At 41.0% G+C, this 25,383-nt stretch overlaps 1 protein-coding gene across 1 annotated transcript; it reads right to left on the reverse strand.

The window, feature by feature from the left end:
- Positions 1 to 306: 306 nt before the first annotated feature.
- LOC124260105 (phospholipid phosphatase 1-like) lies at positions 307 to 24,796 on the reverse strand. Its single transcript, XM_046694352.1, has 6 exons — positions 24,631 to 24,796; positions 10,061 to 10,212; positions 8,613 to 8,836; positions 7,173 to 7,293; positions 4,191 to 4,367; positions 307 to 1,134 (listed from the first exon to the last, which is right to left on the reverse strand). Exons 1-6 carry the CDS (start codon positions 24,734 to 24,736, stop codon positions 952 to 954), a joined length of 963 nt encoding a protein of 320 aa, XP_046550308.1. The 5' UTR covers positions 24,737 to 24,796; the 3' UTR covers positions 307 to 951.
- Between the last annotated feature and the right edge of the window lie 587 nt (positions 24,797 to 25,383).

Raw genomic sequence — 25,383 nt, forward strand, 5'->3', positions numbered from 1 at the left:
AGGGACCGTTCATAATTTATGGCTAGGGTGGGGGGTGTGTGTGTGTGTGTGTGTGGGTTTGATGGTTGATGACTTTTTTGGAGAAGCATGTACAATGTGGATGACCCCCCCCCCACCCTAAAATTTATGTACAAAATAAGTGACCCCCCTGCATGTCGATTTGTACAAAATCAATGACCCCCCTCCCTTTCCCATAATTTCTAAGCATAATTTTAAACATATTTTTATGTACAAAATTGCTGACCCCCCAACAACAAGCTCCCAAGAACAAAATGGGTGACACCCCCACCCCACTTAAAATCATCATCAAACACCCCCATCCCACCCCACCCAGCCATAAAATATGAATGGTACCTAAAACGATACCTCATGATATCTTAAACATTGAAAATAGACATTCGCACTATTTATCAAGACTTACATGAAATTCGCAGGCATCCCGAGTATCAGGGAGCACCTCATTTACCTGTATCCCATTAAAAATTCGGTATTCTCGAATTTTCATAAAGCTTTCAGATAAATGAGTTCGACTTCAGTTTATCTGCTTGAGTGGAAAGCCCACAGTGGTGCACGTCGTACAGGTTAACATCTTACCCACAAACCAACGATACCAATCTGGGGTTCGATTCCATGAACAGCAGATCCAGTAATTCAAGGGAGAACTCCTTAAACAATTCCTAGAACATTTGCTGTGTACCCTAATACATATCTCCACACTGAGGTATACAAGAGGCAGTTGGTCTTATATTCTACTCAAAAGAAGTTAACGACACCTTCATGATCAATCATGGAAGACAAATGACATTGATATCAAGGAATAGGGTTATCCTTACTTCCTTTGAGCGGTATATTTCGATACTTTACGAACAAATGGTGAAGGCCATAAGGTTAAATTAAAATTGTGTTCGAGAAATCGCCTGAGTATTATCGTCTTGCTGTGTGATAGTTCTTCTAACTAACAGTCCTGTCTGTCCCGTGGATGGGATTGTTCAGGTAGACAGTGCAGGAGTGGTCCTTAGAGTTCCTCAGTAAGGGAGCTGGGGTGGCCGGCTCAGTTTCCGAGTTGACAGAGTACGCTCTCTCCACCTCCCCTCTCTGCTGTGTCTGCAGCACATCCAGCGCCACCTTGTAGAACTGCAACGTTGAAAACAAGGAGTGAATATGGTTTTACGCCGCTTTTAGCAATATTCCACCAGTATCACGACGGGGGACACCAGAAATGGGCTTCTCACATAGTACACATGTGTGGAATCGAACCGACGTGACGAGCGAACGCTCCAACCACTACCCCACCGTCCCTGGCAAATAGTGTCAAACAAAGACGGAAATCATAGTTTAGGGAGAGATCGTAATGTTTCTATTAGAGTAAAGAAACAGCTGCGTTGATTCAGACTTTGAAGTCATTGCACTTAATGGCTGACTGGGTTAGGTAATGAAGAAGGTATCAGACAAAGCACCAGAATCATCCATTATTTCGATGAAGAACGAATCTAATTCAGGAAATGAATGGATGCGTCAAGAATGAAACAACTGACCTTGGCGCATACACAGGGTCCTGGTGCTCCTTTCAAGAAGCAACCTTTACTAAGGTTAACCTTAACTCCCATTCTTTAACATTGCACTAAGGTTACCTTAGTGACTTACGATCACCTTAGTGCTTCGTGAAAGGAGGCCCTGGTATAGAGTGAAATAAATTTATAACGAAATTAATTTACTTATTCGAGACTTCGATTTTCACCCGAAATGGAGCATTACTCAATCAATCAATCAATCTTTATTTACAGTACTGAAGAGCCCGTAGGCCTATAGTACAGTTAACATACAGTAGCAGAGGGTGCAATATAAATGAATATATAGTAAATAATATCACATCTGTAATGCAGAGGATCTCATATTCATGGCATTGTATAAATACATTGCAAGGTATTTTGTGGCTGTTTGATTTTGGGATGCCATGAGGGTATAGAATTTGTCTATTCGGGGGTTCAAGTAGAAATATTTCTTTATGTATTCTTTTCTGATATTTGCATGCAATGGACAAACAAGCAAAGAAATGATATTCAGCATTACTCATCTGGCTTTCTAAACAAATATTAAGTGCCCCTGACTCCCCCAGTCACCCAAAGAGAGTCCGTTAGCCAGTATCGTGTAACTGAGATCACCTGACTGTTCCTGATCATCCCGCCATCTATAAGAGTATCATGTAAGCATTTAATGGTGTAGGATAAGCTAGGGCATTACGAGGATTATTCTCTGGATAAAAGCCCCATATTAACATTGTCGGCAGAGACAACATCTGTATGTTTTAGGGTAAAATATGTCAGCAATGCTATAGAATCTCATTAATGTTTTCAGTGAAGTGGGACCCCGGTCAGTGTTACGTCGAGTTCTTTGTATGTGCCCTACATTGTATTCTGCAGACAGCTGGGGGTATTGGACTCTAGTCTGTCCCCTGAACCGCATTTGCCTTCTGTCTGCCCCTTCTGCATAGTAGGGTAAATAATGGAAAAATCGTTCACTTTGTGATACAAGCAACAAAATTCGCTTTGGTACACTTACTGAAAAAATAACGTTGGCCACTCAAAATTCAGAGATTACCGCCATTTTTCAAGATGGCCGCCATTTATATTACACTATTTTTGTTTCTCAGAGTGTTAATTAAGATATTGTTGATGCTATGTAGCAAATAGGATTACTTCCAAAATCCAAGATGGCCGCCAGTTCTGCAATACTATCCCCATATGAAGCAAGTGTATATTCCCTAAAGTTCAGTTCATCTCACTGGTGCTCCTTTTCAATTTAAGAGGAATAAATGGTGACTACCAAGTGCGTGAGCTAGGTTTAACGACACTTTGAGTTCTATTCCAGTCAATGTTAGATGAAAGCCAAAAGCAATGCGGGCTTCTGATGTTTACCACTATGATGCTAATAAACCCAATATATAGTAGGGACGAACTATGGGGCATGCCAAAGGGACGCAACTATGCACAGCCCTGGCCCACCCACGCCCCCTATTTATTAATTAATGGACTGCAAATAGTTGGAAAGTTCAGTGGTGTTTCATTACAATAACAGTTCAATAACCAGTCGAACGTATAATAGTTCCTCCTTGATAATATTGTTTAAGAATAATTGATAAATAATTATTTATAAGAAAAATTAACACCCACAAAAATTTGGTCTTAATGTCTGGATAATGTGACACATTAGTTGCAAAAATGATATTTCAAGATTTGGTTTAATGATAAATACAAAACCCAAAGGCCACTTTATATTAAGCTCCTACCGCATTGAACCGCCCCAAAATAGGGTTAAGGCTGCACCGCCTAAACCACCTGCGAAGCCCACTACCACCCCCCACCTTCCTGCACGGCCCACAACCCAGCGTGCGCGGTCAACGACATCTGTGACCATTCGGTGACAAACGCGACTGGGTCAACGTCTGACATCTCCACTGAAGTCACGGCGTTCACAGCTACACAGTACAATACTCCCCACAGCAAACGCGTCGTAATCGTTGACCCCAGCTGTGAACATCAACAGCAGCAACAAGACGTCGCCATCCGCACCGTCACCACCTACACAGCGTTCACACTGTGTCCATGGCGTTGGCTCAGTAGATAACGGTGCCTCCTGCAGGGACCACAGCAGTCACCAGACCTTCGTTGGTGACCTTTTTGAACCTGACCACCAAGTGCAGCTAGTTGGCGTCGCGTACGAAACCACTTTGGGCGTTTTGGGGGTTTTGTGCAGCGTGTCCAATTTCGGGGACACTAAGAGTGAGTGAGTTTAGTTTTACGCCGCTTTTAGCGATATTCCACCAATATCGCGGCGGGGGACACCAGAAATGGGCTTCACACATAGTACCCATGTGGGGAATCGAACCCGGGTCTTCGGCGTGGCGAGCGAACGCTTTAACCACTAGGCTACCCCATTGCCACTGGGGACACTAAGAAGGGGCTGCACGCGTAGTTACCATTTTGGGATTACAAAACAAATAAAACCAAAAGTGATAGAAAGCGAGCGAAGGCCTACAATCGCTGTATCCTCAACATTGATAGCATCTATTTTCAGTCTTCACGAGGTTAGCCCTTTCTAAAGCCTCGCCACACGACAACCGACGTCTCCGCGGTTGCTCCCCGACCCCAAACCGAGACCTCGTCTCAAACCCTCAAGGGGCGACAACTCACCGTGAGCCACGCTGTTACGATGCCCAACACGCACCCCGCGATGACGTCAGACGGAAAATGTTTGTGATCCGTTACCCTGGTGAGGCAGCACCAAGCTGAGAGTAACAGCAGGGCTGATTGGATGGTTGGTTTTAGGAGGTAGGATGATGTCACTTGTAATCGCTCTTGCATGTAGAACTGAAACAAAGATATACAATTAAACTACTAATCAATAAATACATTTCTGCTTAGTCCACGAAAAAGTAGGAATATTGTAGTAAACGCCGATGGCCCATGGAAAGGCCATACAAAACTCTGGCACAAATACTTCTGCTTACAGTTCTAGCAAAGGGTCAAAATGGTGAAACATATTAATAAAGTAAAATGTATAAAAATTTAAAATGTAATTTCAGTAGTCTTTGAGACATATTTAAATTGTTATTAACATACCGCTGCCATATATACATTTATCATGTGAAATCTATATTTTAACACAGTGGCACTACTTTTATCTGTATAATGTATGTACCTTAACCAAATTTGGAATAAGTGGATTTTTATGTCAGGTTTGTGAGGCGTTGATATTTTCCTATTTACTTTGACTGGGCTGGTAGCCGTCTTTCAACTTATTCAACGCCGTGGTGTTTCCGTCTAAGGGAGATAACTTTTACCACCACCACTCCTGACCTGACTACACATCTCTGCATTCAGGCTTATAGCTTTGACAGTGCACGTTGTTCTGTCAGTCGTGATATTTGGCTCAAACCATTAAAGAAAAAGAGAAACCTTATCAAATCGAAGTCTTCGGGGCTACCGAATATTATACGTTTTTATCAAGTGATCATTGGCCCTGTGACCGTGTAGAATCGTTTAGATTCTGCACAGATAATTAATTTTATGCCCATATGACATTCACGGTGTTTAAGTAAGGCGGTTTCATTGCATATGTCTGCGCAAGGTTATTATTCTAGGTGTGTAAGTTGAGCAAACAGACTAACACGCGCAAGTCAAAACATTGATTACACAACAGTCTCGTTTCCTGCTGACTGGGTTCCGTCCTATTGCGAAACTTAGTACAATAACCAATCCATAATTTTGAGACCAACCCATTCAACTGGAAATATAAATATTAATCAGTATTATTTGATACATCTAATCACTTGTATATTGCAACACTACGCTCCTAATCCTTGCAAACACGTCGTGCAGCGTGCTCTGACAAACGGAAATCTGGAAATCGTGGAAATCTCAAAACGAGGCACGGCCGCTAGAAAAGTTTGGCTTGATATTATATCAATCACATTGTACGTTATAAACATACACTTAATAAGCGCAAAGAACACATAACAGGTTTAACCAGTGAGCCAGATGAATTGTGAATCACGACCTCATCAAACAGGGGCAGTCTGTGACGTCTAATGGCCTAAACCTCGCCATAAAATATAGAATTACGATAGTTTTAAAGTTTAGAATTAAAATTAATTTGTAAATACCATTTTCTTATGAATCAATGCATTGGAATTTCGGTGTAATCATAGTTGTTTGTAGTGTCTCTTTTCACTTTCAGACGAGAAAAGTAAGTCATTGTGTGAATTGGTTCATGAGACTCATGTTTCGGTTTGGCAACATTTCATACACGCAACTCTGATGACATGCAATCAACTACGTCACAGAGCCTGACCATCCGATCAACCTTCTAGCCTCAACCTCGCATACGAGGTGTCATGGATGTATGAGGTGCCGTGGATCTCAGCTTGAGAGGATACTCGTGAAGCTTCACTATTGACACCCGAGAAGATCCCGGTCAGAATTGGTCATCAACCAATGCTTGTCATAACAGGCGACAAACGGGATCGATGATCAGGCTCACTGACTTGGTTGACATTTGTCATCGTATCCCAATTGCGTAGAACGATGCCCATCCTGTTGATCACTGGATTGTCTGGTCCAGACTTGATTATTTACAGACCGTCGCCATAAAGCTGGAATATTGATGAGTGCTGTGTTAAACTGAATACTATTGACGCTATCACGGTGGTGACAAAAATAAGTGGTACTATCTTAAGTTTTGTTGTTTTAGAAGAGCCGAATCTTACATTTCGCAAGGAAACCATTTTCAACATCGTCCCAAACTCGGGTATAGCACATGACTGAATGGCAATCTCCCATAGGACGAGAGGCTTAGGCTTGTTTATTTTGCTTGGCAGTTGATTTTGCTTCAAGACACCGCCGAATCAAAACTCATGTTTGACACATTGTTCCCAGTTGACAGAATACGTTACGTCACGAGTCATTTGCTGAACCGGAAACGGAAGTATAGAACTAATTGTGTAACAACGACCCTGTCCTTCCTATAACGGGGCGAACGGAGGGGGTTGCGGTTAGCAGAACATGGGGGTTGAGGAAACGGCCACCATTAAGGAGACGTGACACGTCCTATGCGCGACTCCCTCAACATGCTTGTGTTATTTTTTTCAGGTATTTTTTTACTCCCCATAATTATTTGACCCACTGAACCTTCAATATAATCAGTCTGTTAATATTCCTATGGAGTGCTGATTTTTATACTTTTTTCAACCTGGGACTCATTGTACCTATGTATCCTATACGATTTCCTGAAATAGTTCTAAAGTTGCAAGACAACATCTTGAATCATGAGTGAGTGGGACACCGGAAATGGGCTGCACACATTGTATCCACGAGGAGAATCGAACCCGGAAGTGCAATCCTAAATAACATACGTTTATTATTGTCTAAACTGCTCTAGTTTGCCTGTTCCAAACACGTCCCAGATAATCCAGCCTGGCGTCACACTAGTCTATACGCCTGAAAGATCCGGAGAATATGCTGGAATTGGCATAAAGTAATTCTTCCCCAATCGTGCATGCAATCACGTTTCCAAGAATGATATGGGTTATTTTCCTTGCCACGGTAGTTCCTGGGTGTACCAGACAAGCAATAAGTGTCAGCCATGTTGGCGATAGTAATTATTTATGTACTTACAACTGCATAGACAGCGCAGAAGACACCAAACGACGCATGGCCGGAAGGAAATGACAGCCTGCTGTCTCGGATTTCACGTGCGTCGTGTTCCGTTGTCGTGCAAGTGTATTCTGTGATGTAGCTGCAAGGTAAGGTGGACGTTACAGACGTTACGAGTGAGTGAGTTTAGTTTTACGCCGCTTTTTGTAATATTCCAGCAACGTCACGGTGGGGACAACATAATTGGGCTTCACAAATTGTATACAAAATACGTTACGAGTAGGCATACCTTGTATGCTAGAATTAAGAAACCCCAAATAACCCCTTATAATTGAGTGAGTGAGCGGAGTTTAACATCACTTTGAGCATTAATTCGGTCATATCACGACATGTCGGACCCGAGAAGATCCGGGTTAAAATTGGTCTTCAGCAACTCATGCTTGTAAGAGGCTATTAACAGGTTCGAGTGGTCAGGCTCGCTAATTTGGTTGACACATGTCATCGTATCCCTGTTACGTAGATCGATGCTCATGCTCTTCTTCAGTGCACTGTGTGGTCCAGACTCGATTATTTACAGACCGCCGCCATATAGCTGGAATATTGCTGAGTGCGGCGTTCAATTGTTCATGATGTTGATCACTGGATTGTCTGGTCCAGACTCCATTATTTACAGACCGCCGTCACATAACTGGAATATTGCTGAGTGTGGCGTCAAACAACAAACAAAACACGGCATGTTGACTTGATGTGGGATGGAAGCCCGAAGTGATGCCGGTCTTTGAGATTTACCATTTTGGCGGTTCAGACATGGTGCTGGTAAACCAAAAATCAGGGGACGTAAGTCTTCACGAATTGCACGAAAAGATGCCTGTTATAGCACGGTTCAAAATGGGAGTAAGTTAGTAGTGAAAACTACTTATAGTTTGTAATCTTTGTTTCACCAAAGTCTAAACTCTTTAACGGTTGCCAGTGGAGGATTTCAAAAGATATATGAACAGACACATGGTAACACAAATAATGTTAATGGGGATTTATATCCAACTCACGTCCCTCGTTCACTAATTAACACAATAATCTCTCATTCTGTACGTGGGGACGACGAATATAGGCCAATGCTTAAGATGAAACTGTTTTTACTGGCCCAGGGTCCAGGGCCTCCTTTCACAAAGCACTAAGGTGATCGTAAGTCACTAAGGTAACCTTAGTGCAGTGTTAAAGAATGGGAGTTAAGGTTAACCTTAGTAAAGGTTATTTCGTGAAAGGACCCCCAGACCCCCAATGCGTTCGTAGCGCTACGGCATTTGTAAGCCTATGATAAAGTTATGAGTTACAACAGGTCGTAAATTTACGAACGCTCTGTAGATCGGGACTCAGACTCCGTCATACAACTGAAACATTGCTTGTTGCGGCATTAAACAACAACTGTACATTCTGTGACGATCACATGACCCACTCACTCACCCTTGACTACAGTTGATGCTGGTGAAGTCCGGCCTGCAGACGTCGATGAAGTTGGGTCTGAGTCTTCCGACGGAGTATTTGGTGATCTCCGTAAACACTTTGTTGACCATCGTCCCGAACAAGAACATTCCAAACCCTTTGACCGCCATCATCAGTTCGATGTTCTGAGACTTAAAGGTCTCGTCACTGCCCACGCTAACCCTGAGGATCTCCGTGAGAAACAGCTGGAGATGATGGAAATGGTATAAGAAGATGTCCTTACCGTATGGTTATGAAGAACTATAAGCATAATATACAGTGCATCTGAATAGAGTGGTGGCACCAAAAACGATAACAATTGCTCACCTTACCCCAATGGTAAGTGTGACAAAGACATTGATGAAGGCATTCCAATTGGCTGTGAAGAGGTACATCTCTTTGCCGCCTCACCGATCGTCGGTTCGGATCCCAAATTCACCTTATTATGAACACATGAAGATCCGGGTTAGAATTGATCTTCTGCAACCCAGGATTGTCGTAAGAGGCGACTAACGGGATCGGGTGGTCAGACTCGCTGACTTGGTTGACACATGTCATCGCATCCCAGTTGCGTAGATCGATGCTCATGCTCTTCTTCAATGCACTGTGTGGTCAAGACTCGATTATTTACAGACCGCCGCCATATAGCTGGAATATTGCTGAGTGCGGCGTAAACAACAAACAAACAAAACATGGCATGTCGGCTCGATGGAAGCCCGAAGTGATGCCGGTCTTTGAGATTTACCATTTTGGCGGAACAGACATGGTGCTGGTAAACCAAAAATCAGGGGACGTAAGTCTTCACGAATTGCAACGAAAGATGCCTGTTATAGCACTGTTCAAAATGGAGTAATTTAGTAGTGAATACTACTTATAGTTTGTGATCTTTGTTAAGTCCAAACTCTTTAACGGTTGCCAGTGGAGGATTTCAAAAGATATATGAACAGACACATGGTAACACAAATCATGTTAATGGGGATTTATATCCAACTCACGTCCCTCGTTCACTAATTAACACAATAATCTCTCATTCTGTACGTGGGGACGACCAACCAATCTTAATATTCTGATCCTTGATATTTTTATACTATTTATGATAGTGGATTTCACTAAAGCGGTAAACATCTTGCCTCATGAAGACAAGAAAAGGGCAATATAGAATTGAGCCTGGTTTCCTAATATAAACTACAAAACGATGAGGACCACCCTATTCTTATTATTATATAACATTTAGTCGGTAATCTGTCACGGCAAGGAAGATTTACCATAGTAATAGGAATGAATCGGTGGCACATTTTTTACCATTATGATATTTTTGCCGAAAATGACTCTGGTAAAAAGACCAACTGGAATAATTTCAAGATCAAACGTTCCACTGAAACATATGATCAGCAACCTGCTTCGGCGGTGATGTCCCGTTAAATACATACCGTGAATAAAGGCAGCCCTAACCCCACAGTGAGGAGTACCGGAGTGGAGATGGTGTTGCTCTTGTAGGGGAGGCGGATCGAGATGTCGTCACAGTAGAAGCCGTGGGTGTACGGCGTCCCCCAAATGAAGTACAACAACACAGGGGTGCACACTGAAAAATACATTATTTTATAATCCTCCGTCATAATATATAAACTAGTCTAAGTAAGTGAGTATAATTCTATGCCGCGATAAATCATTACTACATACTACACCAGAAATCGGCTTCACACATTGGACCCATGTGTGGGATCGAACTTTGGTCTGGAGTGACAAGTGGACGCTTTAACCACTGGAATACAAAACCACCCCTGGGTTAAGGTACTTCAAACAATGATGTATGTGTGATATGTCCCTTAACTGACGGTGGGCACTCACTCACTCACTCACCCAACTCACTCCACATGTACAATGGTGGAATACAAGCACAAGGTCGGAGATCAGGTCATATAGGTTATCAAAGTCTATATCTCGACACACACTTCCGCTACTTCTGATCCAAAGCATGTCTCATCGTCTGACCTCAGGTCACATGCATATAATTATGTAAATTTGTTTAGTACTCCTGGGAAACGTGATATGTGTCCTACTTCAACCTATTGACATCAGTCACTGAATCAGTTTTTGATTTAACTTGTGGTGATAGTCCGGTTCTGTTTTGCCATTGACCGCCAGTGGTGAGTGAGTGAGTTTAGTTTTACGCCGCACTCACCAATAGTCCAGCTATATGTCGGTCAGTAAATAAACTGAACCAGACAATCCAGTGATGGTGAATATACTGACACAAACTAACGTCATTCACTGGACTTTCTCTATGCTCCTACTACTACTAGTAGTAGTAGTAGTAGTAGTAGTAGTAGTAGTAGTAGTAGTAGTAGTGTAGCAGTAGTAGTAGTAGTAGTAGTAGAAGTGTAGTAGTAGTAGCAGTAGTAGTAGCAGTAGTAGTAGTAGTAGTAGTGGTAGTAGTAGTAGTAGTAGTGGTAGTAGTAGTAGTAGTAGTAGTAGTAGTAGTAGTAGTAGTAGTAGTAGTAGTATGAACAACAGCAACAATAATAACACATTTAGTACGCGGCAAATCCAGATCCTAAATATGCGCCAAGCATCATATCGTATTTCAACGTTTTAATGATGTCTGTGTTAATGTGACATTTCTCTATACTTGGTCATCTCCATATAAGGGCAAACTCAGACATATATAAAGTGTTTCGTGTGCATAAATAGACAGCGAATTTATTTCAGATCTAAGAATGACATTAACAGGTTTCTTTATGTCTTGCATGGATTACTAAACTGCATATTTTGTCATGTCATGTCGTGTACCTCTGACATGCACAAAGGTAATGTCATGTAATCACCTGGATGACCCATTCCCTTGCTAGATACACGTACAGATGACACGGTCAGCAATCAAAGGTTTCACAAGACATCTGAAATTTGACATGTTATATTCGTCCGCCCTTTATTGAAGGGAAGATTGGGAATATTCTTGGTCATCCAAGACTATCTGTTATTCGACATAAATATTTAGAGTTCGAATCTTAAGAATTAAATAATGTCAACCGCATGTCCGGATCCCAATAGGGGCGGTGGGGTAGCCTAGTGGTTAAAGCGTTCGCTCGTCATCCCGAAGACCCGGGTTCGATTCCCCACATGGGTACAATGTGTGAAGCCCATTTCTGGTGACCCCCGCCATGATGTTGCTGCACTATTGCTAAAAGCGGCGTAAAACCCAACTCACTCACTCACACCGATTATTTGTCACTATACCCCGTAATCGTTAACGGTATCCCCCGTAATCGTTAATGGTATCCAAGGCCAACATAATTTGATCTCATGACTCTTACGCAATGCACTTCTAACATAACGTTATATTAGTTGATGTACCTATGGCTTGTTTTGAAGACGACGCAACACTATGTTACGTCTCCGAGAAACCAAGACGAATATTGTTCAGGAACTAATTTCATGACATCGCGTCATCAGTCTATCGCAGTGGTGAATAACAGCTCACGGCGGAAACAATCATTCTCCGACGACAGTAACAGCACAACACGGATGTCAAGACACCAAGGCATCACCATCACAAATCCTAAACGTGCGTCCTCAACATCAGGATGTACCGCTGTAAACACTGTCTATTTCGTCTCGATGAACGCATGGTCTTCAATCTGGAGACTTAATGGGATATGCCATTCCTCAGCGGAACCACGATTGTCGTAAGGAGGCTCAGATTAATATTGTGCAACATATATTGTTTTTCGGGGAACGTTGATGGGGTAAATATTCGAGGTAGCTATCCACGTTATCATATCGTGTCAGGGTTTTCAATCCTCTTTGCCGGAGACATATATGGCATGGTTACCTATTAGGGGCAAAATTCGCACTCGTCACCACTCGCCCCTTTCCGTAACCTATAATTACATTAGCATAATTATGTCTTTAACAAATATTTCTCAAATTTAACAAATAACCTCAAAGAGTAACATATGTTATATTTGGGATTACACTTTCTTATCCAAAAGGCCTCAAAGAGGTTTAATTCTTTAAAATAAATGAATAAAAACAAAAACAGCAATACAATGTACGAGTGCTTCGGTGATATTAAGTACCATTGGAATCAAACAGGAATTGAGTTATCGTTCTTGTTTAAAGTAGTTCTAATGTGCATGCGCCAATATGAAATCCTTCCAGAGGGGCACGAGTGGCTATTCGGCTTGTCCCGGAATAACTAGAGTTGGTCACGAATGGCATAATTCGCTGTGCAGTGTTGCGTGCCTTAGGAGTGCCATTATCCTTTGACTATGTATTCTTCCAATCCTAGATTTGTCGTGGTTACGACTGTAGGTTTGCCACCAGTTACCCGTAGATTTCTCCAAAGTGCTACACGTGTTAGCTTGCACTATAATCCATGCTCAATCCGTCTCATTCAGTTATCACGTAAAATGCAGTTAAAATTACTTTACCTTTTACTTTCGAGATTAATGTTATTTAAAATATTTGGTAGTTGTTGTTCGCGAGGAGGTTTCTAATAAGATTGTGGATTTTTGAAGTCATTCGATACATACTAAACTTCATCAATGTTCTGATTATTGAATCATTATAAATTAAACGCCTTGCATGGTTTACTTAGCTCGGAACGTTTCTGTGAGCCGCGAACTGAGAGAGTCTATATATGAAGACTACAGAAATAAAATGTTAAATGTTGAAGAAGAATTGAATTTCGATATAAGAACAAGACGGATTTTTAGACTTTCTTTGCTGCACAGATACGGTCACTCACAGGGCAATGAACCCGTGAAGATCCGGGGTAGAATTGGTCGTGCTTGTCGTGCTTGTCGTAAGAGGCGACTAACGCGATCGGGTTGTCAGGCTCACTGACTAGGTTGACACATGCCATCGTATTCCAATTGCCCAGTTACGAGTTGCAGGAAGAGATCGCGAGTGAGTGAGTGAGTGAGTATGGTTTTGCACCGCTTTTAGCCATATTCCAGCAATTCCACGGAGGGGACACCAGAAATGGGCTTCACGCATTTTACCCATGTGAGAAATCGAACCCGGATCTTCAGCGTGACGAGCGACCGCTTTAACCATTAGGCCACCCCACCGCCCCGCTTGAGAAGATCGTAGCACAACGACCATTGTATCTTACGTAAACACAGGCTTACCACAGGCGTAAGACAGATCGGTGCTCAAAATGTAACTCTTCTCTTATTTTACTACATATGTGCGATTGCGTTTCTTTGAAATGTGTAACATGCATAGGTCTACGCCCATGTCAGACCTGATCACTCCAGGCATTAAGGACGTTTAAACACTTAGATATATTTTTATAAGAAAAGTTATACTCACATGGATTAGTTTATAATGGCAACAGGATATAATATGGTTAAAACATACCGAAATTGAGCGTAAATAGCATCTACATGTATTTTGAAAGCCTCAGATTGTAACTTGATAATGGTGTTTAGGCGTTTATCGTAGTTCAATAATCTGGATTGCAATGAGCATGATAAGTGAGGGGTGTGCCGCCTGTGGAATTTAAGTTTTGCCATGTCCAACAGTTTGCCATGCCCAAATTAAAAATGGGCGTGGTTGATAAATATTCCGAGTTTCATTAAAGAATGTTGAATAATAACCATAGTAGCTACAGAATAACATGCGTCAGTCTGATTGGAACACCTCGAGAGCTCGACCTCACTGACTTTTAGCAATGGTATTCGTCGACAGTCGCTATAATATGGTTCTCACTGAGACATTTAGCTCAGTACAAAGTTTGAACACAAAGTTATTGAACATTTTTCAAGATCCATGAGCTTTGAATCCTATACATGGTATAATAGTCTCATTCTATTGTAACTGATTATAGTGATACCCTGTGTCTTCTTGTCAGAAATACGCTAAAATCAACCCTCCAATGAAACTAATCACATGAGCGAAAGAAATTCTGTGCTAAGTTAGGGATAGGGGCAATGAGGTGATGACGTCATTTCCGATTTGAAGTGATGGTGCTGAATTGGCCCAGGTAAATAGACTGGGTAAGTAAAACTTTAAAATGTCAAGATGAACAGCAACGGATTTCGCAGCTTTTACCAAACTGACTTCAATCTGAATTTGGGATATCATCTTTGCCCTTCCCAAGCTGAAACTACAATCTCTGTGAAACATGTTGCTTGTTGTTTTACGCCGCAGTATTCCAGTTACATCATGGCTTCCCGTAAAGAACGAAGTCTGGTACCGACGCACGAGAGGACGACATTATGAGCACGCAATTCCACGCAGATGATGTATGAGTTGTATGATGTTGTAATTACATGGTAAAACCATATTTGGCATACATTTTGATCTAGGTTATAATCTTTGTGGCGACCCACATGGTGCTAGTTTTTTTTAAGCTGTACATAATCCTATTCCACTGATTTTGTTTACATCCTGCCGATTTCCAATACAATACGTTGGAATGAACGACCAATGAACAACGACGACGATTTTAAACTTGAGATCTATAATACTTTTGTTACAGCTACTAATCATACAGTGGTGATAGTGATAATAATCGTTAATACTTGACGATGAAAATGATGATGGCGATAATGATGATGATGAATGGACATTGATAATCATTAATACTAGACGATGAAAATGATGATGAGGAAGAAGAAAAATATGATGATGATGATGATGATGATGATGATAAATGGACCAAGATAATCGTTAATACTAGACGATGAAAATGATGACGAAGAAGAAGATGATGATGATAAGTGGATATAGATAATCGTTAATACTAGAAGATTAAAATGATGAGGAAAAGGAAGAAGAAGAAGATGAAGAAGAAGAAGAAGAAGATGATGATGATGATGATGATGATGATGATGATGATAATGATGATGAATGGACAGAGATTATTTATTGTGGTTGCTGTGGTGAAAAATGCTGAGTTGCGTACCGGGGGCTAACTGAACGTGCATGTCGTACTGTTGGTCATCGTGGCAAGGAGTGTTCCACTTGCCGCCGTTCACTAGGTCGCCCATACACACTTGACCTTTCGTGTATTAATACATAACAGCGCTGTTTTTACTGCCACTCCAAGATTTAAGTTCTACAACCCCACTAATTGACACACAGTCTATGTGAAACTATTGAGCTATGTTTTTAGCACTTAATCTTTCTGTTTGAATGTATGACAAGGCACCGGTTGCCATGGCATTGCATTCGGTTCAGAATCTACTTAACGACATATGGAAGTACAAATGTAGTGTATTTGATTTATTCTTGCTATAATAGTTACCCCATTCTGACGTCATTCTGTTCTCCAATTATGCTGTGTCGTAACTGCAAGAAGTCTTGGATTTAAATTTTGTTTAACATTTTGTTCAAACGTTGATTGTTCAGGAAGCGTTCACTGTTTTGGACGGGATGGATGAAAAGAAATCGCCGGATCTAGGTTTCTTGTACCTACTGTGCGCATGCTTCACAAAATAGGGTGTATATAATGTTTATTATTCCATTGTTTGTTTTGCGAGATAGTTTCAAGACGTTATGCTGGCGACGGGCTCAGGAAGATAGTTACAGATAGTTAGATAGACGTTATTTTTGGCCACGTGCTATTTAAGGTCTTCCGCCTTTTACTATGGCTCGTTGAACATCTTTAAGTTTTTTAAGATTTTAGTGAGTGGGTGGAGTTTAGCTTTACGCCGTGTTTAGCAATATCCCAGCAATATCACGCCGGGGGACACCAGAAATGGGCTTCACACATCGAACCCATATCGGGAATCGAACCCAGGTCTTCGGCGTGACAAGCGAACGCTTTAACCACAAGGCTACCCTACCGCCCCTTGAAGATTTTAAAAACTCCAATTTAATGATACAGATGTAATCATATAACCAAGCCGCACATTTATTTATAGCACAGTACAGTGATCATATACACAAATATAATTTGGACTCGGATATAACCATCCTCCCTTCACTCTGGTTAAAAACAGACAGAGGTCGGTTTAAATGATACCATATTACTGAAATTAAAATGTACTGTCAGTTAAGAAAGAAGGTTGGTTTTCATAGCTGTCGGTTTAGAAAGATTGCCGAAATGCACAGATATCAGAATGTTGGCTTCGAGGCGTGAGTACAGACAAAATGTTGAGGCTCTGTATAGACATACATGTCAGTTTAGACATACAGGTAGTTCCGTTTTTAAGAGAATGAGTATCATGGAATACATTTAAGTTACAGATTTCAACTTCATTTTTCTTTAATAGGACATTTCGACACTTTGTTCATTTGATTGTCGTTTAACGCCTCATTCAGCAATATTCCAGCTATGTGGCGGCGGTCTGTACATAATTAAGTCTGGACCAGACAATCCAGTGATCAACGTCATATCGATCTACGCATTTGGGATTCGATGACTTGTGTCAGACAAGTCAGCAGGTCTGACTATCCCATCCCGTTAGTCGTTCGGTAAACCTACGCTAATGTGTCCAACGTTACTATACGTCTATGGATTCAAAATGTCGTGTTTAAATTATCCATACGGACTCAAACCTAATTCTCCATATGTCATTTATAAACGTATATTGCTTTGTGTGTGAAATACAAACAACTACAAATAATGAATAAATATTCCGGAGTTACCACACTTTGTATCTGAAAATATTTAACCAGATTCCCAATTCATCCATTATTATGTCAACACTAAAACACTCAAACGTGTGTGTACATTCTGCGTCGATTTTGATAAAAGTCACGGCCGGAGAAATCAACCCTGTTGTACACCTGTAAGTCATATGTGTATGGGGCGCCGGGCGGGGTGAGAAGTTTGTGGGGCGACTGCTGCTATGGTCGTGGAGGTCATGTAACAAGATCATTACCGGTGATAGAGGGCTAGAGACGGAAGTTATACTTTCCCCATTTTTATATATAACGGGCACATATGTTCGACATGCGTTTCATTTCTTGGTTAATGACCCTAAAACTTTATATATATATTTTTTATATCAACGATACACTATGACAGCTGTGACCAAGTGTTAATGATGCCTGAATGTATTTGAATGTTATAATCAAATGACACGTTGTCAAACTATTCATATTATCGTTATATGTATATTCATTTCATTTTTGTATATAGCGGCGGTCTGTTTATAATAGAGTCAGGATCAGATAAACCAGTAATCAACATCATGAACATTGATCTATGCAATGGGCATAATATGGTAAGTAATAGTATTCATTAAAAAGTATATCTCTCTCTCTGTGTGTCTCTCTCTCTCTCTCTCTGGGTCTTTCTCTGTGTCTGTCTGTCTCTCCCTCTCTCTCTCTCGGTGTGTGTGTCTCTCTCTCTGGGCATAAAACCTAGGGCCTAGATTTTCGAAGCTCTCTTAGCGCTAAGATAGTCGTAAGTGCCATACATTAACTTACGACTATCTTAGCGCTAAGACAGCTTCGAAAATCTAGGCCTAAAACACAGGCTGGCAGATTATTCTGAGGCGTTAACGTTTTATATTAACTTTCCTAGGTTTATCTATCATAATATACGGGGCACAATTCTGACATTATCATCGCATGTAAGGGCTATGACGTGTCCTAGATGAAACATACGCGAACATGTGAGATAACAACAATCTCAAATCCCTCGAACAATTTCATTGCATCTGTCACATTGTACACAACCTGGAACTAGCATGCCCCCAACCAGTACGGCAGGTTATGTTCCACAAACAGATCTGTCCAGTCTCGCCTATATTTCGGAACAGGTGATGCCGAACTGCACGTGCCTAGAGGGAGTGGCGATTATTTGGATGACTAACTGTTGTACGATAGCGGGGGTGATGACCAGCGACAGAAGATGGAAAAACAATAATACTAAACCAATACCACTGACATTCATGGTGGAAATAGGTCCTCCCAGAAAATGAAATATATCGTGGCTAATTACAGGGGTGACTTCTGAAGACGTCTTAGAAATCACCTCCTACTCTGAGGATGGGTTTGTATGTTTGTCTTTTATAGGATATCTCCTACAGGTATGGAGACCGTGCTGTGATGGGTGAACATGAAGACCCTTTCAAAACAATCACCGTTTAATATGGACCATCTGTATTTTCCTCACTGATAATTTTACTCATTTCTGAATGGCGTAATAACAAAAGCAGGTGATGAAAAGAATATCGGTTTTGCAGTGATAGACTTCAACTCGTCTAGATAGTCAAAGCATATATCCTATGATGAATGGCTGAATGTAGTTTTACGCCGCTTTTAGCAAGATTCCACGGCGGGGTGACACCGGAAATAGGCGTTACCTTTTATATCTATGTAGGGAATCGAACCCAGCCTTGGAAGCGAACGTCTTAACCACTATGCTATCCAACTGCCGTTCAATACTATATGAACAGAAATATATGCGTAATAATTGGGAGAGTACGTATAGTTTATGTACAAGTATTAATACTATAACAACTCGCACTTTACCGCCGCCACTAACTGGAACATTGGTAACTTTGAAGTTCAAAGAAACAATACCAACTCGCCCCCACATTAAAGCAACACAATGGATAGTAACTGATTGTTGTGGCTTTAGTCTATAGTTTGTAACTAACGGATAAACGCCGGATAGCAATACATTGTAAGGGCACAACGTGCAAGAACGTCGACAGACTTTGAACGCCATGTTGATTCATATTGACCATTTTAGTTTCAGTGAGACTTGGAGTTGTTGTTGTCCAGTACGTACGGCCAGGGTTGACCCCGGTGTTCCTGTATTGCCCGATGACACTTCACCACAATGAATGAGAGGAAGTGATGAGTCCTCGCAAGCTGACATATTTCCTCTACACGGCCCAGAGTCATCGGGCTTCCTGACCCCAGAAATGGATAAAAACTTCATATAAAATTGATTTAATCGTCATTAAGTAGAGATTCCTCTTAGTAAATCTTTTAATGAAAATATATGCTGAAGCCTCGATGTTAAAGTGTTTGCCTTTCTGAAAACATGTTCCAATCCTATATTTGGTGCCCTATTTAAAATCGACATAAAGCCACACCCGTTAACTTTACATGTACGATGCACTCGTCCTCGGTTCTCTTGCTGCTATATCAAACGTGCTTTCTTCCTCGGGGAGCAATAGAGCGTAGTGATACTGAATCACTTCACTGTTTACCCTTACATACTACCACATGTAGTTCGTCTAAAATGACGGTCGATCTGAAGACATACACGATAATGAACATTTGAATCCTGATTGAATTTAAAGATGTATGTGTGCATTTGCCATTTTCCCCCCAAACTTGTCGCTGTTGTCGAACTATTTTTTCTCGGCTCACCTTGACCCCATAGGTCATTAGGTAACGGGATGTCAAAGAGTAAATCCAAATGCCTCGGTTCGATTGCTTTAAGAACGTACTTTTCTTATGTGAAATTTGTTCTGTTTAGATCTACAAAGGATCAGGTTTCTGTTTAATGCTGTGGTAGAGCGTTTAAACAAGATTTCGGTCTTTATAGAAACGCCTCTCTAGCATATCCGATGACAGTTACTGGAATTTCGTAGCATTCTGTTTTACGTTGCAAAAAAGATGAAATGGTATACTGGTCATTAGTCTGTGTCACAGTCCCTGAACCACATTACATTCACTACTGCCTAGCCCTCCCTGCAATGCTAAAGCCCTAATTGAACCAAGTCTAGATTTCTCCAGGTTCAATTTAAATGGGTTTATTTGTTACAATCAAAATTATATATATTCAGAGACTAAGCGTTAGTCTAACTGGTCCTTAGAGGCGACCAAATAGATCGGGGGGTCAAGCCCAGTGATTAGGTTGATAGCGCGGACCAGCAGCGTGGAATATGATGTCACTATATCAATCACTGGTTCAGACTCGATTATATTTACAGACGTCATATAACTGAAACATTGCTGAGCACGACGTTAAACAAATAAATCTACATATAGCTCACCTGGCACATTGTAAATTCAAATGTCCAGGTGACTACACGAGTAAGGGCGACGTGTCGTTACATAGCTGAAATAACGCTGATTCGACGTAAAATTTTAACACGCCGACTAAGGGCGACGTCGGAAGCGGGATCATGGAGGCGTCTTAACTCAGGAAGGTCGTGGACCGTGGAAATCCTTAACAATTAAAGGGTTTCCTTCCACGTTCACTTTTGACTTAAACTATTTAAGATTTCTTTGATCAAAGAATCACAAATAGTCAAAGTGTTATATTAACCGCTATTTTGGTACAGCGCATGCGTCACACAGGAAACACCGAAGCCAGCACAATCGATAGGTGTGCGGGAAACTGGGCTCCGGGTGTCGCCGCATTCGCTTTGAATGTGACACCGGGCTAAAAAACATTTTGCTATTTGAAACTCTGAAGGGAAGGCATTTGGGACACAGTAACAACGTGTTGCGAAAATGTTTTTTTGTTTCAGTTCCAGCGTTAAACAATGCTAGGAGCCAACACAACAAAGCTGGGAGGCGTTAATCTTTGCAATCTCTGACATTCCGGTCATACGAGAATGCTGAAGGTCCCGTCATGATTCAACAGTTACCTCTGGAGGCTGGAGTACGCTAGCTACAGCACGACAGCTGAAACTCTTGGCGCTATAACGAGGGTTTATAGTAGACACGGTGTGCATGGTGATGTATCACATAAAGTATAGATTTACTTCTTCAGGTGTTTGTTTTTGTTGTCTTTCATGTTGATCGTATTTATCTTGTGTGAACATGCGAAAACACATACGGAAAATTCCATTAAATATTTAAAATGTATTCTAACACATTTAAGGGAATTCTTTGGGGAATTTTAGTTTAATTTTTAATTTTGTACATTTGCATTAAACGGTTTTAAAGGAAATAGGATCAACAATGCCCAGGTTGAACCGATTCACTGCGATTCATGGAAACCATGGGCCGTATTCCGAACATTTTGTCCAGGGTTACCATTTAAGTCAGATCAAGTAATGGTGTTGGTGTCTTTCAAGCGCTACTTGAATATCATACTGCAAAATATGATTTGGAAAATACATCTGGAATTTTAGTTTCCTTGTATTTAGACGTAAATCCGCGTTTGAGACGGGAACAAAATACACTTATACCGAACAAGGATGTTTCGAATACCGGATGTGACGAATATACTCGAAATTCCGAACATTTCTGATTTCTATCGTCTTGATCAAACGCTACAAAACAAAACCACAAAGAGGTAATGTTGTTCGCAAATACGTATACTGACAGGTTTGAATGGGATGGGACTGGTGATTTATCAAAAGGAAGACTTAATTCCAGACCATCAGCTGGCCCCCCGACACGCCAGTGTATCATTTATACCCCGGGGCGGTGGGGTAGTCTTGTGGTTAAGGCGTTCGCTCGTCACGCTGAAGACCCGGGTTCGATTCCCCACATAGGCACAATGTGTGAAGCCCATTTCTTGTGTCTCCCGCCGTGATATTGCTGGAATATTGCTAAAAGCGGCGTAAAACTAAACTCACTCACTCACTCATTTATACCCCACTCAGGCTTCACAGCAAACCCGGACTTTCTGAGGCGCAACCTCATCCGAAATTTGTCAGTCTATTGAAGAATCGCGACGAATACTGCGTCATAAGCGTCATATTTCATACATCCATCCATTCATTACAATACAAGGAAGTATAATAAAAGTGAAAACTAATAACGGAAACATTAAAAGGACAGTGGGACACGTCATGCGATGATAAGTTAAATTCGCGGAAAATTGTAGCTGAAAAACCCGATTACACCAAAAATATACCCTATCAATCCGTATTTATCTTGTGCGTAAGAGCACATCTTCATATATCATATATACTCAATAACAAAAGTAATGCATCGATATTTGCAAGTATATACTAACCATGATGATATAGCCATATATGGCTTTACCAAGCGACTGTGTACAAGAAACCAATGGTCAAGACAGGTCAAGCGTCATCAACAATGCGCTTCATTGCTGGACAGAATATATATACTGGACAAAAATAGTTAGGGATATATGTAAATTTTCAAATTATGAATAATTATCTATTTATTCATTGACACACCGATAAAATATCAATCATAAAAATACCAATATCCCTAACTTACTTTGTCCAGTATACAATGTATATGTTTAACTACAATCCTAAAGAAGATTTATTAATTGTTTGTGCTTTACTCCTAAGAACTCCCAATGACTGACTGACTGACTGAGAGTTTGGTTTCACGCCGCTTTTAGCAATATTCCAGCAACATCACGGCGGGGGACACCAGAAATGGCCTTCACACATTGTACCCATGTGGTAAGAACTCCCAATGAAATAAATAAGAACATGATACTAGTTAATTGAGCATACGTTTTAGTTTATATGCTGAACACAAAAGTTATCATCAATATTTTCAGGAAATCTTTATGAAATTGTATGCTGCACTACAGAAAAATGTCTCCAATTTTTACATGAACTCAAACTTCGTTCGCGCAGTATATGATAAAGCGAAGTTCATTATAAATGAAGTTTTGTTATATTCGTAGATAATTACGACTAATACACACACAATTGTAACCATGTACTTTTATCCCTCTCAGAAAGTACAGATCTTGACATGGTATAGTCCTCTTTCCGGTGTACCAGCGTATTTTGATAAGGCACCGTCCCCAGAACTCCTTACATTGTTTCTGTCACGACAATGAGTAACGCTGAAGTCAGTAGTTGACATAGATACTGTGCCAACTCCACACACGGCAATGTCGTAAAACTGACATTGTAATTTCCATATACAAAAATTGTTCACATGTTCCTGTCTTATTTACGGCATGTCGTAACGCCACATTCACACAAGCGCACGGTCGAAACGTCAGCGAAAGAATGACTAATGATGGATTTGAGACCAACAGTATTTTGTTAACACTTGTGCTTGAGATTAAAATTTCTTTTGTGAATTCATGTCGACCAGATGTGGAGTCATGACTTGAAATCAATACAGTATTGACATTTTCTGTAGGTCACGAACGCTGCCCGTTCATTAAGTTCAGTTAACATTGTGACATTCACCATTAAAAATCGGCTGTTGCACAAGAGATGTAGGTAAAGAAAGCTGGTACGTTATAGTCGAATAGCTTGTGAACACATTCTAAAAAGTACTAATACATACAGACCCAGGCGCTTGAAGTAAAAAGTATTTTCTTATATAATTCGCAGATGTTACAGTGAATGACTAATCACACCTTCTGTGTCAGTATTAATAAAACCTTTCAATTAAATATTCTTAACAAAACGGATTTTACCATGTAGACTGTTTTACACTTACGTCATTTTATGTCGAGCCTAGCCGGACCGAGTTGGCTTAATTCGAGATATCCGGATATTCGAGATAGCGCGGTGTGGACCTTCTGACAGATCAAGTACCTGAACTATAATTGTATATTATATCAACAGTTATACGATTGCATGCTCGATACTGACACCGTCACATTAACACCGGCTTCTTGACAAAGTTTAGCTTATGAGGTGTCACCTTTGGAGTCATCTGTGGAGTCTGTTCATGTTTAATTAGTCTGTCCACTTGACAATTCAACAAAGTGTCACTCTCGGCTTGATTAACCTTCTTAATTCACTGAGTGAGTGATTGAGTTAAATTTTTACGCCGTTGTTAGCAATATTCCAACAATACCACGGCGGAGGACACCTGATATGCCTGGGCTTCGCACATTGTACCCATGTGGAAATCGAACCCGGGGACGTGATCGAACCCGGGTCTTCGACAGGACACCATCGACTTAGAAACATGGTTCCATGTCGAAAAAAATATCTTCATTTCATCATCAAAGAGCAGTCCCATTGACACACTTTTGCCAAAAAACGTCTTATACATCAATAATGTTATAATCATTCTAAACATGAATGCATGCTAACATAGAAACATTGGGACACACTTTGCCAAAAAAACGTGTTATACATCAATAATGTTATAATCATGAATGCATGCTAACATAGAAAATGTGATGGGCATGTATAAACTGTATCAGTTTACTTACCAAAGCACCATATGATAACATCCATAAACAACTGTCTGTTGAGGTATCGGTTTTTCATTGTGCATTGTAAACTTCTTTTCGTGCCCTTCTCGCAGTCTGTTGACATTTTTGGCTATTTGTAAGTTAGTGTCCCCTCTCAGCTGTGTCCTAACGCTAGAGACTAGTCGCGCTGGCCTCCGTAATACCAGCACTCGAGCCAGCCTCTTGTTTTTATATTGCCGCGGCGCGAGTAACCTTTGACCTCCCCAGTTGTCACGGAAACATGTCAATAGCTTGCGTTTCTTCCTGACGTTCTGGAGTAATCACTTCCTACGGGAATGGCGAATGTGCTTGTGCGCGGTGTCGGTGTCTCCTCTGTCTATACTGCGAGTTTTTGTGTAGAGGGTTGCATGCAGTTGTTTGATCCTAGTGTATCAATGTATATTTTGCTGGGGGTATTTGTATCAGTGTGTGCATCTCTGTGTGTGTGTGTGTGTGTGTGAGAGAGGGAGGGTGGAGAGCGAGAGAGAGACGTTTTTTTATGACGAATACTAACCACATTACGACCATTGCTTAGATCGGTGTTCATGATGTTGATCATTGGATTATCTGATCCTGACCCTACTATTAACAAACCGCTGTTATATAGACGAGAGAGAGAGAGAGAGAGAGAGAGAGAGAGAGAGAGAGAGAGAGAGAGAGAGAGAGAGAGAGAGAGAGAGAGAGAGAGAGAGAGAGAGAGAGAGAGAGAGAGAGTACCCAGTCGTGATATTG

This window comes from Haliotis rubra, unplaced genomic scaffold (assembly GCF_003918875.1).
Source record: "Haliotis rubra isolate DU_JTF1 unplaced genomic scaffold, ASM391887v1 Scf75, whole genome shotgun sequence".
Classification (NCBI taxonomy): domain Eukaryota; kingdom Metazoa; phylum Mollusca; class Gastropoda; order Lepetellida; family Haliotidae; genus Haliotis; species Haliotis rubra.